Here is a 15,279-nt window from a genome sequence, read left to right as displayed (position 1 = left end):
GTGGTCAGACTCCGACCATGACAGAAATGTATCTGACCTTGCCATTTTTCCTAAAACAAAACTAAAAAGGCACAGTTATCGTGGCCCCCAGCCAAGCAATGTCGTTGGAGGCTGAAGAGGCTGCATGAGCAACTGTGGCCAAGGACACTGGGCTCCAGGGGGTGCTGTACCCAGCACTCCCCTCCCTAACTTCGCCCCCCTCTGTCACGTGGAAGAAATATCTGCCAGTGTCCAGCCCACCTAACCTATAGAGGACAGCATGACCCCAGCTTGACATTGTAGCAGTACAAAAGGGTCTGCCTGGCCCAGCAATGCTTCCCACGTTTGGAGCGGTTACCGACGCTTGCTCCCTTCACAGTCGCTGGAGAATAGATGTAACTGCTGACGGGGAAATCTGAAAGGCTGTGAAAGCCGTCCTTGCAGAGGTCCCCAGGACCAGTGTTGTGTGACAGTGCACGGTCCTCTGCTGAGAACCCCGGAGGGAGCCTGGGGTGCTGGACAGATGGGCACATTGTCCCACCTGAAAAGTTTCGGCACAGTGAGGCTGAACCATGCCTGACCCAGAATGATACCTATGCCCACCTTCCAGAGACCACGGACTAGGCCCCAGGCAAGCTTGGCAGACTCCCCAAACAGACCTTCTGTGGCCTTTACCGCTGTGACACTGTCGGGCTCCCAGGGAGGTCTCCTAGCCTCTCAAGACAGCCATTCTTCCTGCCAGCAAGAGCCTCCCTTTTCAGGGAGACCAAGTGATGAACTCAATCCATCACCCCCAGAACCCCCATACTGAGCAGAATTGTCTCAGAATAGGTGGAACTGGCCCTGAATGCCAAATGGCTTATGCTGCCGGGAGCCTCCCTCTCCCCCAGGCTCACCTATTCCTACCTGGCTCTAGGACACCCCTGAAGCTAAGGCTATCAGCAGATGTCCAGCCCAAAACACACCCGAGGCTGTACTGGGCACCCTCCCGGATGTAGAATGAGGCAGCCTGGACCAAGTGGGCTGTAAAACATTTCTTTAATGCTCCAATGAGAAGAAATTCCAGCCTCCTGGAGCAAGGGGTGGGATGGCCCCACCCCCTTCTCCGGTTCCATTTTCTGTGTCCCCAACCCAAAGCTACAGCAGTTCACAACTAGGAACTGGCTGGCACCGGGATAGGGACCCATTTACTCCCTGTGACTGCAAGGTTGTGTGATGAGCAAGATCCCAGCCCACACCAGGACCTGAGCCGGTCACGATCACAAGCTGGCCATGGCAGACATCGCCTTCACTGGGGTCCCGTGGCCAGGATTTCAAAGGAGAAGCCAGAGACGCCCATACTTGCCTGCCCACCAAACATGACCAAGCCCAGCCACAAAATCCAATCCAGCAGGAACCAGGCCAGTGGGCACCTCACACTTCCGATTCCAGGCTGGAGATTCGCCTCCAGGTGCAGGACCTCGGAAAACTTTGTGTCCCACAAGCGTCCCTACTGACCTCTTCCAGCACCCCACTGTCCCTGTAGCCTGTCCCTAGCCCCAGGGTCCTGCCTCTGTGTAATGGAGGCTCCCAGGTGCCAACGAGCCAGGGACTGTGACTGGCACAAGGTAGAGGATGACGGCAGACAGCCCCACAACAGAATGGCAGGTGGGTATGGGTGTGCAGGCAAAAGTGCTGTCTGGGCTGCCAGGTGGCCACCCCTGCCGGTACGCTCTCCACACAGGTCTCCCGGTAGGACGGCAGCCGCATCGACTGTGCCTGAACCAAGTGCCTGCAGGATGGCTGGCTCTGGGGACAGGGGCAGGCACAGGCGTGACCGGTGCACCTGGCAGGCAGCGAGCTGGATCGAGTGAAGGCTTCTGCTACCGAGCTAGGTAGGGAAGCATGACGAGGACGCTGGCCCCGGGCCCAGGCCGCACGCAACAGAGCCTCCCGCCGAGCCAGCTGTTCCGGCCCGAGCAGGGGCAGGTCGTCGGGTTCAGGGGGCTCCGGGAAGAGCGGGAGGAAGGGGCGCCCGGATCGCTCAGCTCGGGGGAAGGAGCTGTAGTGGCAGTGTGTGGGCAACAGGGGGCGCTCCGGGAGCGCGCGCCGCTCGAAGGCCGAGAGGTGCCGCCCCGGGTGCCCGACCCGCACCGGCCACCGGGCATCCCAAGCGTGCCTGCAGGGTGCTCGAGGCACTTCAGGCAAAGGCGGCCCGCACGCTGCGGGGCAGCCGGGAGGCTGCGGGGCCCTGCGCACTAGCGGTGTGTGGCCCCCACCGGGAGGCCCCCAGCCACTGGGACTCCGTTGTCCGGGAGGACCCGGGGTGGATGACCGCGGGCCCGAGCTGGTGGGAGCAGGTACTCGGCGGTTGCTGCCCCAGTTTTCTATGGTGCGTGTAGCGCGGTCCAGGGAGCTGCTCATATCTGCGGTGTTCACCATGTCTCGAGCCGCCTGCAACATCTTCAACACACTGGCCTGGGCCGAGCCTGCTGTGAGGTCCGGGCTGGGCGGCCGTGCAGGGCTGGGGAGGTTCTGCACCCCGTTGAAGCAGCTGTAGATGCCCTAGGCAGTAGAGGAGACACAGGCCGTGAGCTGAGCCTTCTTCTCAGGGACCAACAGCCACCACAGTCCCCAACCATGTTCTCAGCAACGTCTTGTAAACCCCCTACTGTGTGCTCCCTGTGTGTCAGGCAATGTGCTATTGGGCAGATGAATGAAGTATCAAGTTTATTCGTTCTCCCTACACTTTTTAGCAAGTGGCACGGAGGTCCCAAAGCCCCACCTTGCTGGCAAACCACACCTCTTCCCAAGATCTCAGTTTGACATCTGTAAATGGCTCTGCAGCCAGCTGGGTTGCTGTCCCTAACACTGACACCTGTGTAGGAAGAGGCAGGCACCTACCCTGCTGAAAGCCAGCAAGAAGTCCAGCTGGGGTGAGCTGGGCACTGAGTGGCGAAGTTTCCAGTAGACAAGGTGCTCCCAGGCAAAGACCAGCAGGGCCAGCCCCATGGCCACTAACAGCATGTAGAAGACACCGGCCATGTTGTCGATGTCCAGCTTGCTGCTCATCACCTCGTTCTTCTCGTTCTGGCAGATCCCCGAGAGCCACACGGTCTCCAGCTTCTGGGTCTCTCCTGGCAGAGAGTACATACAAGACTCAGGACCACCGCAAGCCCAACAACACTCTCCCTGAGCCCGGAGAGAGGACCGTTCTACATCCTTGTTCCGTGGTGGGGAACCAGGGCAGCAGAGGCAGGACATGGGCAGTCAGTAAAGCAAGAAGGAAAAGCAGAGAGAAGCTAGTTGCAGAATTAATGCCAGTCTTGTGCCCTTTACCGTCCACTCCCATCTGCCCCGTAAAGTCTTGTTTTTGTTGTTGTTGTTTTGTTTTGTTTTGAGACAGGGTTTCATGTAGCTCAGGCAAGCCCTGAACTTGATAGTAGGCAAGGAAGATCTTGAACTACTTACTGATCCTCCTTCCTCCACCTCCCAAGTGCTGGGAGTGCAGGCTGACACTACCATGCCTGCCAGTAAAGGCTTGCCAATTGGTTAAATTTTAGCATTCATTCATTCATCCATCCATCCATTCATTCATTCATTCACCATATGCTCTCTACCACTAACATGCCAAGCTCGCGCTGAGCCCCTGGGCAACCGCAAGCACTCTTATTTGCTCTCATTATTACACAGAATTTATGGTACTGACAGCGTTTTGAGTTCAAGATTATGGGGGATTGTTGAGATTTATTTTTAATTATTATTAATTAAATTTGGTCAATTTATTTAATTAAAAATAATAAATGTAATAAACAGCAGATTTATTAATAATTTAATATTGCATATTTATGTCTATGCATGGGTACTATTTGAGCGCAGGTGCTCATGCAGGCCAGAGGCATCCAGTTCCAATGGAGCTGGAATTACTGTCAGTTATGAGCCACCTGATGTGGGTGTTAAGAACCAGACTCAGGCTCTCTGCATGAGCAGTGCATATTCTTAACCACTAAGCCATCTCTGCAGCCCCAAGGCATGGAGTGTGCTTTGTTTTATTTTGAGACAAGCTCTTGATTTATAGTTCAGGCTTGCCTCAAACTCATGAGCTCTCTACCTTGGTCCTTTGAGTGCTACAATTACAGATGTCCACACCCCCATACCCAACTCAGACCACATTTTATCTGCTAAGCCTGGAACTGTGAACTCAGAGCTTTCTCTGGGTTTAGAGCAGGCTGGGCTGGCCACTCCAACTAGTGAACCCTGCTGCCAAGGCTAGCCTGCTTCTAGCTTGGGAGTAGGCAAAAGTTTGGTCCCACCCCAGGTAATCTCAAGATGAGAGAAGAGACGTACTCGTCCAGGAAAACCAGAAGGTGCCTGGGGGAACTCAGTCAATCAGAACCCCCACCAAGCAACTCTATTACCTTCCTTGCACTTTGGGGACCCCCCAGCTCTGATCCTTGCTCCCTCTTACAAGCCATCCCTTCCTGAGGGCTCATATACTTGCACCCCAACTGCCCCATCCATACTCCCAGAAGCCTTTGCCCTTGAGACTGTACACTCAGAAATGATGATGGAGATGCTGATAAACACAGGCTCTGTGGTCCACCCTGGTCCCTTCCTGGACCCTAAAAGCGATGGTGCTCACCATCCCCCAGGAACTGCAGGAGTGCCAGGTCTATGGACCGCTTCCAGTGGGAGTCTTTCTGCATGGCAATGCCATAGCCAGTGGTGGCGAAGACCTTGCCAGATCCAATGGTGACCAGCTTGCAGCCTTCGTCCTTGCCCGCCATGTAGTTGAGGACAGCAGCATCGTAGATGAAGGCGTCCAGCTTCCTAGAGACAGAATGAGCCCTCAGGGCCAGGGACCCATATGGGAAGCACCAAACCCAAGGCCTGGACAAGGGTCTGAGTACAGGAGCCTACAGGCACCACCAGAGAGGTGCCCTTGCAAGGACCCCTTCCTCGTTCCTCAGAGAGGATAGCCAGTGCTCTGCTCTAGAATATAAGTCCCTCTGCTCATCCTCTTGTGCCCTCAAGAGCCTGCAACTTTATAATCACCTCAAACTAGAGTCAACCGTTCACTTGTATTTCTGGCCCATATGGTAAATACCTATTTTCATATTCCACTCCACTCTGCCCCAAGATCCCCTCTTCCCTCCCCAAGAGCCCCACAAGACATGCCAGCTCCACTGTCCCCAGCTTAGGTCTCTAAGGGAGGGACACCTAAAGGTGCTTAGACATGGAGCCAGAGGCAGAGGAGGGCACGGGACTGGGGACCCACCCCATCTTTAGGCTTGTGAGAGCATCCTCCACCGAGCGCTGGTTGAACTTGACCATGTGGGTGTGCATGTCACGGTAGTTGCTCCGAATGTTCCTCTCCGTGCTGCCGTTGGGCACCGTGCCAAAACGGAAGGGCGGGTATTGATCTTGAGGCCGCTGAAACTATAGGCAGAATGCAAGCCACTCCCACCCCCTTCATCTAGCCTCCCGGGTAGCAGAGTCCCAGTCCTCAAGTCTGACTTGCACAGCCCAGGCCTCCCCTGTCTTTTACAAATGGAAACACAGAAGCCTGAGTCAGGGGAGACTCAGCCAAGGACACTCGGGCTGTGGGCCTGAACAGTCCTGGCTCCTTCTCCTCAGGCATCCAAATTCTTCCTGCTTCAGCCTTAGTTCCACTTCCCCAGACTGTTTGTCCTGTGTCTGCCCATCCAAGGTCTGTCCCCACCCTTGGTGTGTCCCCACCCTCCACCTGGCTGTGGCCCAGGAACCTTCTTGTCACTCAGGCCCGACACAGTGTCGATGTATTGCTCCTGGATCATGAAGGCTGCCAGATTGGCCGTGTAGCTGGCGAGGAAGATGACAGCAAAGAAAGCCCACACCAGGACCATGATCTTGCTGGTGGTGCCCCGGGGGTTCTCGATGGGAACAGAGTTGTTGAAGACCAGTGCCCACAGCAACCACACGGACTTGCCGATGGTGAAGGATGGTCCTCCAGATTCTGGGGGTGAGAGGTGAGCACTAGGACTTTCCTGACCCACTGAAAGGGCTCATAGCCTGGTGGGAGCCTCTTCCCTGGCGGTTCCACCCCTGTCCCTCCACCCAGGCCCAGGGAGTAGCTTACTCTTGCCCTTGGTGAGGTTCTGGTTGTAGCTGACCGGGCTGAAGTACTCGAACATGAAGACAGTGATGGCAACCACCGTGAGACACATTACAAACATCATCACCCACACGGCAGGGCTGTAGGGTTCTGGGGACAAGGCAAGTGGCTCAGAGATCTCGGCCCCACTCCGTTCCAATAGCACTAGGCAGCAACAACTGGTGACGTGTGCAAAGAGGGGGGCTGCTGTAGGCCATCAGAGTCCATTACTGAGGAGGGTTTTGAACTCTAGGCCTGGAATATGAGGCCCTGAGGGCAAGTCTTATATCACATCCCATCGATGTGGGCACTAAAACCCAAGCCCTTCAGAGTTTGTCTCCTGGATTAAGATACCATTGCTATCTGGAGCACTTGCTCCTTTGCTGGGAAAGCCATCCTAGGAAGTGGGGGTGGGTCTCTTCTCTGACACTCAGAGAGGCTGTGTGTGTGTGTGTGTGTGTATGTGTGTGTGTGTGTGTGTGTGGCTGGCTGGCTGGCCTGGAACTCACTATCACTATATAGACCAGACTGGCCTTGAACTCACACACATCCTCCTGACTCTGCCTCCCAAAAGCTGGGATTAAAGGCACATGCCACCACTTTCAGCTCTGTGACTTTCTTAAAGCCACCCAGCTGGGATCTCACACTAGCCTAGCCAGCTCTCAGCCGCTCCCCAGTCCTCACAGCTCTTATCCCTGACCTCCCACTGGGCACTCTGGAAAAGGGAAGGAACTTAGTTGTACTGTTGTAACCCTGTAATCTGGCTGGGGGCCTGACCCCCCCAAATTCAGAGTTCCTAATGGATTAAGAAAACCATTAGCATCTATCTCATGTTCCCCACATGCTTCATCCTTGGCCCACGGCCTATCCCAACAGCACAGCCTGTAACCAGCCTGCCGATCTGTCTTCGCATCCTTCCCAGTGGCTCCATTAGCCTGCCGGGTTCTTTTCATCCTGACCTGGCTCAGAGCCCACTGACATTAGCATCGCTCCTTCCATTTCCCCTTCGCTCGCCTCCGGCCACCCTCTAAGACTCTCTCGAGGGTAACATGCTTGGCTTTGAGGGTCCACCCCAAACTTCACCTTTCCATTCATCCCCACTCCCACCCCTGGGTCCCTGCGCCCAGAGTCTTCACTAGCCACCCAAAGCTCACCCAGGAAAGCCGAAGGGGAGACAGTGCCATTGCTTCTAGCCACCATCACGCTGATGCCCGTCTCCACGAAAGGCACAGAGAAATCAATAATCTCAGAGCGCTCCTCGTTGATGGTGAGTGAGCCGATGGCCATGTCTGCCCGCTTGTAGTATACCTAGGGGGCAGGAGGGGATTGAAGAGGTTCCCCAGGGACTTCAGCATCCTCCCCAGTCCTTATCCAGGAAGTGCATCCAGCAGCCAAGAGTGGAAACCGGCTACTCCCTCCCTGGGTCCTCAGAGCTTAGTTCCCAGGACTTCACTGCAGAACTGACAGCCCAGTTGCACAACCACATGGCTAAGGGAAATGTGAAATCTCGCAGCAAGAAGGGTGGTCCCAGTTGACCCTATGGTTGAACCTGGGGTTAACGTACCTCCCCAATCATGCCATTCCACACGCCACGCACCCTCTTGCCATGCTTGCCGTTGGTCACCAGGTACAGGTCATAGGAGAACTTGACTACTTTGGCCAGTTTTTTGAGGATGTCGATGCAGAAGCCCTTGCAACAGAGCTTGGTGTAGGGGGTTATATCCCCGCTGCTGCAGCCACCACCATAAGTCAGAACCCAGCACAGCTCTCAACCCCAGCTGCTCCTCCCAGCCTGGCATATGGACCCCACCCCCTACCCAAGCATGAGACATACACACAGCAGCTGACCCACCCGTGGCAGCCCCCAGCTCACACCGGACCTGAAGGTGTGGTTGCTCTGTCTACGGCAGGGCACAGTATTGGGTACACAGCCACCTGTGCCAGGGTCAGGGCTCTCCACAATGACAAAGGGACGTTCTTCCAGGGTGGCCACCGTCAGGTGCCGGCTGTCCACCACGGGCTGCAGAGATGTGCTGTAGCGAGGCCATACTGGGTACTTCATGTACAGGACTCCGTGATCCCAGCGCCCCACCTGCAGAGGACAACCTGCCTCAGCCAGAACCCACGGTACTGCTTCCCACACCTAGCCTCCAGACAGCGCTTCTGCAGACTGTCTGCCAAAGTCACCAACCCTAGAAATACCCAGGGAAGACAGATTAGGGAGGCTTGGGCAGAGGCACTGGAAGCTAGACAGACAGGCACAAGGGCAGGCTCCCCAAAGCCTCCTCCAGGTCCTGTGATCTCCAAGGTTGTCACCACATCACTGCTGACCCAAAACACCTTCCTAAAGCTCCAGCTGTCTTCCGATGCTCACTTTCCCATGAACTCAGCACGAAGCCTTCAGCCACATTCATGTGCAACATTCCCCCATTGTTCTTAACCCCCCCACCACCATCCACTGCATCATTTAACAGCCTTTTGTCCACACCAGGTTAGCACACTGTCCTACGAGGCTCTGCTCAGTGCTCTAAAGACCAACTTAAACATCTCAACTTCAGCAATGACTTCTCTAGTTTCCTCCTTTGAAAGCAAAACAAATTGTCTTCCTCTCTACTCACCGCCGTCTTGGGTTGTTTTTGTTTTGTTTTGTTAGAGGGCAAAACAAGTTCTCACCACGTAGCCCTGCTGGCCTGTAACTTGCTATGTAAATCCCATCAACCAAGCTGGACTCGGATTTGAAGCAATCCTCCTGCCTCTGCCCCTTGAGTACTAGGATTACAGGCAAGAATAATCACCCCGTGCCTGGTGCTGTTTTGCATGCATTTGTACTCAAGCACGGATCTTTCCTTATCCCAATGATTTACGTGTCCAGCTGGCCAGCTCAGACATAGGTCACCCCTCTAGGGCCAGGACTATGCGGCCGAAATGCTTAAGTTCAGTGATACAAGGAAAGCAGGGTGTTCTGGGAGCCAGTGGGTTTGGGGGGAGGGGTGTCCTAAGGCATCTGGGAGGCCTCAAAGGTTTCCCAGTGAAGGAAGTTTCGGCTGAGCCATGAACAGAGAAGCCCTGGGCTCACCCCCGTCTCACCATCTCCCAGAGGCGGTGCCGGTTGAGGGCGATCACAACCATGGTGGGCTGGACCAGGTACCCACCAGGGCTGAAGGAGAAGTCTCGGCCCTCCCAGGTGACATTCAGTAGGTGCCTAGGGAGGTGAGGCAAAGAGGGGTCAGGATGTCCCACCCCAGGATGTGCCTAGGACACCCCATACTACCACCATCAAAGGGCATTCATGCATGTGCTTATTATCTTAAGTCTCCCTGTGTTGAACCCATGGACCGTTCCAAACCCACTGCTTCTTTAGATAAGGATGCTAAGACCCAGAGTCCTAAAGTAACTTGACCCTAGCATATCCTAGTGGGAGATAGAGGGTGAGAGAACGGGATCCCAAGCTCGCTGCCATTCAAGTCCCCTGAAGTGCCCCACATGACAGGTAGGTACTTACCTGTAGAAGGCCTGCCTAGCAGGGCTGACAGGTCCGGGGTGGCTTCGGCAGTCCCCAGCCGGAGCAGGCAGGGTACCGTACTGACGTCGGTAGCTGTGGGCACCGAGGGCCAGGATGGCCACACCGTCGCGGACCTTCTGGCGCAGGCTCAGGCGCCAGCTCTCGGTAACCACACTGATGAGGCCCACCGGAAAGGCTGCCGGGGGCGCGTCGGTGCTCCCCAGCGCCAGGTTTGGCACCAGCCACACATGGCCAGGTCCCACCAGGCCAGCCTGTGCAGCCTCAGCAAAGAGCACCTCGGCCTCCTCGCGGGAGCAGTAGGCCACCAGCACGGGAGCGTCGACCTGGCGCAGCAGGCGCTGAGTGCGCGCTCGGGGCCCGCCCGGGCCCAGCTCCAGGGTGAGAACGTCCAGCAGCCGCCAGCTAAGATAGCTGGCGTCGGTGACGGCGCGCACGCCCTCGAGGAAGAGCGCGTGGCCCGGGTGCAGGCTGGTGATGACCGCGAACGCGCTCCAGTCGTATTCCTCCAGCACCTTGAACAGCACCTGCAGCTGCTGCTCCAGGGACACGCCCAGCTGCAGGAAGGCGGAGCCAGGCTCCTGGGGACGGGGTGTGGCGGGCCTGAGTGGGGGGCGGGGCGGAATGAGCCTCGCCCAGCGCCCCTGCCCCCACCTTTCCCTGCTCCTGAAACCCTGGAGTCAGGGTTGGAGAGGGCTCAGTGTCCCGGGGAACTCCTGCCCTGTGGTCCATTGGACTCGCTGGGGAATGTTAAAAACTAAAATTCCCGCCCCTGAACCTGACCCTGCTGGACCACCGACCAGAAGAAGCCTCAGCACCATCAGTGAACTTATTAGAAACCCAGAAGCCCTGGCTGCACCCCGAAACCTACGGCATCCAACCGAATTTAAGGGTGATGCCTGGAATCTGCCTATAAGCAAGATCTTCCGGGTTCTCCCTGAGACTGCGAGTTTAAGAAGCATTGCCCAGACCAATCTGAATTTGGAAATTACAGTGAGTACCCTCCAAGTACCGAGAGAGCTGAGAAACAAAGTCCTGGGAGCTGTGTTGCCCGGCCCAGAGATAGATAACAGGAGGCACCATCCAGCCTAGAGCCTCGGAGCGAGAAAGCTCCTCCTTCACACTACCTGTACACCCCAAAGTCCACAGGCACTGCCAGCTTCAGTGACTGGTTTCTCCTAAGGTCTCCTTGGGGCCACTACACTACTCCTAAGATGCCTCCTCATTGTCTTCATTCCGATCTTAATTTTTTAAAAAGGGAACTATAAACCGGGCAATGGTGGCACACGCTTTTAATCCCAGCACTCAGGAAGCAGAGGCAGGCGGATCTCTGTGAGTTTGAGGCCAGCCTGGCCTACAGAGCTAATTACAGGACAGCTAGGGCTGTTATACAGAGAAACCCTGTCACGAAAAACATAAAATAAATCAAAACAAAAAAGGTGGGGCAGGGGAGAACTATAGGCCCCAAACTCAGTTTCTTCAATAGCCACATTTTAACTAAAAGAGAAGCAAGCTGTGGTGTCCCATGCCTGTAACCACAGCACTTGGGAGGTAGGAGGGCCACAAGTTCAAGACCAACCTGATGTACACATTAAGTTCCAAACTGTAGCCCAGGATACAGGTGACATCCTATCTCAAAGAGAGACCGTGCAAAGGTGGAGACTTTGAAGCCACCAGCCACCATGTGTGAACCTCATTTGGCTTCTGATCCAAGCAAACAGATTTAAAAATAAACATGTATGACATTTATGAGGCGGTGGGGAAGTGTGGCCACTGGCCGGATATTTGAGGAGGCTGGGGAACTTTTATTATTTATTTTAGATGTGAGAGTATATGGTGGTTTTACTTTTCTTAAGCTTCTGTCTGCTGGAGGTACACATGAAATATTTATGGGTGGGATAATAAGCTGTCTGGAACTTTGTGTCCGTTTACCACAGTGGAGGAAGCGATGGGCAGGGAGGAGAGTGGGGAGGGAGGGGCACCAAGGTGGACGGAAGGTGGGTGATGTGCCTTTATTCTCTTTCTGTTTATTCTCAGACCTCTCTGTGTTGAAGGAGCAACGAAAGAGAAGCAAACCAAGCCAGTGCTCTCCCTCATTGCCTTCCTCGGCTGACCCTCACTTAGAATAAAGTCAAATGCTTCCCAAGTGGCGAGTCCCGCCTCCTTCTCCAGGTTTCTCTCTGTCAGCAAAGGCTCCAGCCAGATTCTTATATCCCTCCCAATTCCCGCTTAGCCTCTGGCCTCAGAACAGACATCATTTGTTGAAACCTCATATCTGACCAACACCCTATCCAAATAGGCCCCATAAGACTCCATCCCTGGTGGCATCTGTCTTTCCTTCAAAATGCCTCTGTCACTTGGAATTGCATATGAATCTGTGCTGGGGACTTTCTCCCCAGGGGAACCAAGTGTGCCTGTCTCTCCCATGCCTGGAGCAGTCATCTGGCCCTGTTGTGCTATCCCCTACATACGAATGCTCAGTATCCAAAGAGCCTAGGACCTGACCAATGGGTGGAGAAGCAGAGTAGCCAGCCAGGCCACCACAGCTGAAAGGCTGTCTGCCCACCTCATCCAGACAAATACAACAGCAATTCAGAGCCCTAGCTCCATCCTAGCCCTGGGCTCAAGGAGGAAGGGACAAGAATTTAGACAGGCACCTTAGGGCTGAGGACCACAGCAGAGCCTCCACTGATGCTGAGGATGGGCACATGGGTCTGGGAGGAGACGAAGTCCAGTAGCTGGGCCACTGCCTCGGTGTCCACGTTGTCCTCAAAGACGATGCCGTGGACACGGGCGGCACCCAGAAGCCCGCAGATCTGGGTGAGGATGCTGCTGGGGTTAGTGTTGTTGACGCCAACTGTGAGTGGCTGTATCGCCAGAGGCAGGTCCAGGAAGTTCTGGGGGGTAAGACGAGTAGGGACCTGGGCCTGCAGTGGCCCAGAGCTGCCAAACACCACCGCCACCGTCACTGCCTGCTTTCTCTGTCCTGGGCCCAGACCTGCCCAGGCACCAAGGAGTGAAGTGAGCAGTAGGGCCGGCCCTAGGGCCCCACCCATGTCCACTGGAGGGTCCTGCAGAGAAACCAGGGTAGGCACAGAGAAAGGCAGACAGACAGACAGGAGGTAAGGACCAGAGAACACACGGCCAGAGGACAGAGAAGAGTAAACCTCCCACCACGGGGAGACACAGACAGACAGACAGACAGACAGACAGAGAGAAAGAGACAGGTTAGCTGAGCATCCCCAGGGCACCTTGGAGAGGCAGAAGCCAAGACAAGGCTTGTCATCCTTATTTATAAATAGCTAGAAAGGTCACAGTCCCCAAACCCAGTTACCTGGGTTCTGCTCTAGCAAAGACGCTGGAACGTTAGTGTTCAAGAGCCCCGAGCTGAGGTGGACAGAGCTGAGCTCAAATCAGGAACGCCACTCACAGCGGTGTGAGCTTAAAAACAAACAGAAAAGCTTTATTACGAACTTATGTGAAGTTGTATGTGTTTGTGTAGGGGTCTGTATGTGTGTGTGTGTGCGTGTGTGTGCCAGGAGAGTCAGAGCCCCTGGAGCTATAGTTCCGGGTCGTTGTGAGCTGCCAGGTGTGTGTGCCAGGAATAAAACTACAGTCTTCTGCAGCCACTGAGCCGTCTCTCCGGCCTCATCTGTGCTGCCTTTGAGACGTCACTTAGCCTTTCTGAACTTTCAGAATAAGAGATCCAGCTAGTCACTGCCATCAGCAAATTTTATCCTGTGGGCGATAGCGTCTCTGCCAAATGAAGAAAAGGTAGTTCTTAGCACTGCCCTGGCCCAGTCCACACTACAGCTGAACTGAATCTGGCATCTATCCCTCATCAGAACAAATACGATGGCTCTGAATACTCTGCTTTGCTGCAGAGCCAGCCTCTGGCCCTCTCTGCCTTTGCCTGGCACATCTACTTCTCCGGAGCGTAGATGTCATTGTCACCTTCCCCTCTGTGAGCTCATTTAGGACTGCCCCCTAAGCAGGGCGGTCAAGGCCAACTTGCTTGGCTCAACCTACGTCTGTTATTTCACATCCTGTCGCTGGTGTGTAGGATCTTTTTAACATCTAACCTAAGGGCCCATGTCTGTCTGCTACACAGATTCATTCTGGATCAAGACCAAGAGTCAGAGCCAGGCGGTGGTGGCGCATGCCTTTAATCCCAGCACTCAGGAGGCAGAGGCAGGTGGATCTTCTCTGTGAGTTCGAGGCCAGTCTGGTCTACAAGAGCTAGTTCCAGAACAGGCTCCAAAACTACAGAGAGACCCTGTCTCAAAAAAACAAAACAAACAACAACAAAAAAAGCCTGTCAGGTGAGAGAAACAGGACTCCTGGGTGCCCAGGGATGCAGCTAGCACATGGCCACCCTTTCCTTCTTCTTCCCACCTCTGACAAATCTAACCACAGGGAGTTGAAGAACTATCAGAGTAGGTCAGCTGCTCCAGCCCCATGCAGGAGATTTGCACACCTTTGCCACAGAAATGCAGTGTGAACCCAAACATCGCACCAGGGCACCTGGCACCCCAGGGTTGGGGCTTGGGAATTCACAAGGAAGCCCTGGCTCCTCCCGAACCTTTCCTCTGTTTTGCAGACCACTACACCTCTCTCTTCCTTTTGTTCCAAGTCTGGTTTCTTATGTGACACCCTTTTAGGTGACCACCGCCCCCGCCAGGATTCCCTCCAGAGTCTCTAGTTCTCTAGAAGGAAACGAGGCAGTGAAATGCCAGGGTCACCAGGGAGTGTGCAGGAAACTTCTTGTCTCTGCTGAAAAGATAGCTCTGAAGGAGACCACAGAAAGGAACGTCAGTTACAAAGTGTGACTCGGGACACATGTGTACAGATCACCTTTCGTGAATGAGTTGCTAACCCAGGAGACATGGTCCCTGCCCTCTAGAAGATGCTAAACCGGCAGGGTGTGATAAGCTTCTCCCATCTTCCTCTTTCTAAGCTTGCTTCTCTTTCCATCAGACTCTGGCATCCCTACTCCCCTTGCATCATACCTTCTTTCAGCTAAGGATCCAGCACTTTCTCCTTTAGAAGTAAGAGACTGATAACAATTACAGTGTTATCATTGGCAAGGAGGATGAAGTTTTTTTTTTTTTTTTTTGTTTTGTTTTGTTTTGTTTTTTGAGACAGGGTTTCTCTGTAGCTTTGGAGCCTGTCCTGGAACTAGCTCTTGTAGACCAGGCTGGTCTCGAACTCAGAGATCCGCCTGCCTCTGCCTCCCGAGTGCTGGGATTAAAGGCGTGCGCCACCACCGCCCGGCTAGGAGGATGAAGTTTAACAGGTCGGGGCTTTAAAGTGCCAGGTGGTAGAAGTTCAGGCTGAGACGAGAGGGATGGCGGAAGAGGAAGGAAAGATTCACTAGAACCCGGAAGATCTCCCCCTGCCTATGAATGACAGCTCGGAAGCATGACTGAGTGTGAGAGGGGATCCTGAGTCACGTCACATCATGGGACGTGAACTACATCATTTCGAAGCATGGCAGCAAAGGGCACGGTCATATGCGCACTGCTCTTTTGAAAGCCCCTGTACCCATCCTGTTCTTTTAGGTTCCTCCCAGTGGGGAGTCACAAGCAGCTGTATCTCTGTCTCCCCGTAATGGGCTTTCTTGACCCGTGCTGAGCAAAGCGGTAGTCCCAGGCACACACAGCTTGAA

At 54.6% G+C, this 15,279-nt stretch overlaps 1 protein-coding gene across 1 annotated transcript; it reads right to left on the bottom strand.

Moving 5' to 3' along the window:
* Positions 1-998: 998 nt before the first annotated feature.
* Positions 999-12,719, bottom strand: Grin2c (glutamate ionotropic receptor NMDA type subunit 2C). Its single transcript, XM_038327182.1, has 12 exons — positions 12,269-12,719; positions 9,594-10,192; positions 9,179-9,293; positions 7,972-8,183; positions 7,656-7,821; positions 7,246-7,399; positions 6,077-6,202; positions 5,724-5,953; positions 5,237-5,397; positions 4,601-4,788; positions 2,863-3,095; positions 999-2,523 (listed from the first exon to the last, which is right to left on the bottom strand). The coding sequence occupies exons 1-12, from the start codon at positions 12,665-12,667 to the stop codon at positions 1,393-1,395; spliced, it is 3,714 nt and encodes a 1,237-aa protein (XP_038183110.1). The 5' UTR covers positions 12,668-12,719; the 3' UTR covers positions 999-1,392.
* Between the last annotated feature and the right edge of the window lie 2,560 nt (positions 12,720-15,279).

Source organism: Arvicola amphibius, chromosome 4, assembly GCF_903992535.2.
Source record: "Arvicola amphibius chromosome 4, mArvAmp1.2, whole genome shotgun sequence".
NCBI classification, from domain to species: domain Eukaryota; kingdom Metazoa; phylum Chordata; class Mammalia; order Rodentia; family Cricetidae; genus Arvicola; species Arvicola amphibius.
Note: the sequence above shows the minus strand (reverse complement) of the source record. Positions and strands in the feature narration are given on the sequence as shown.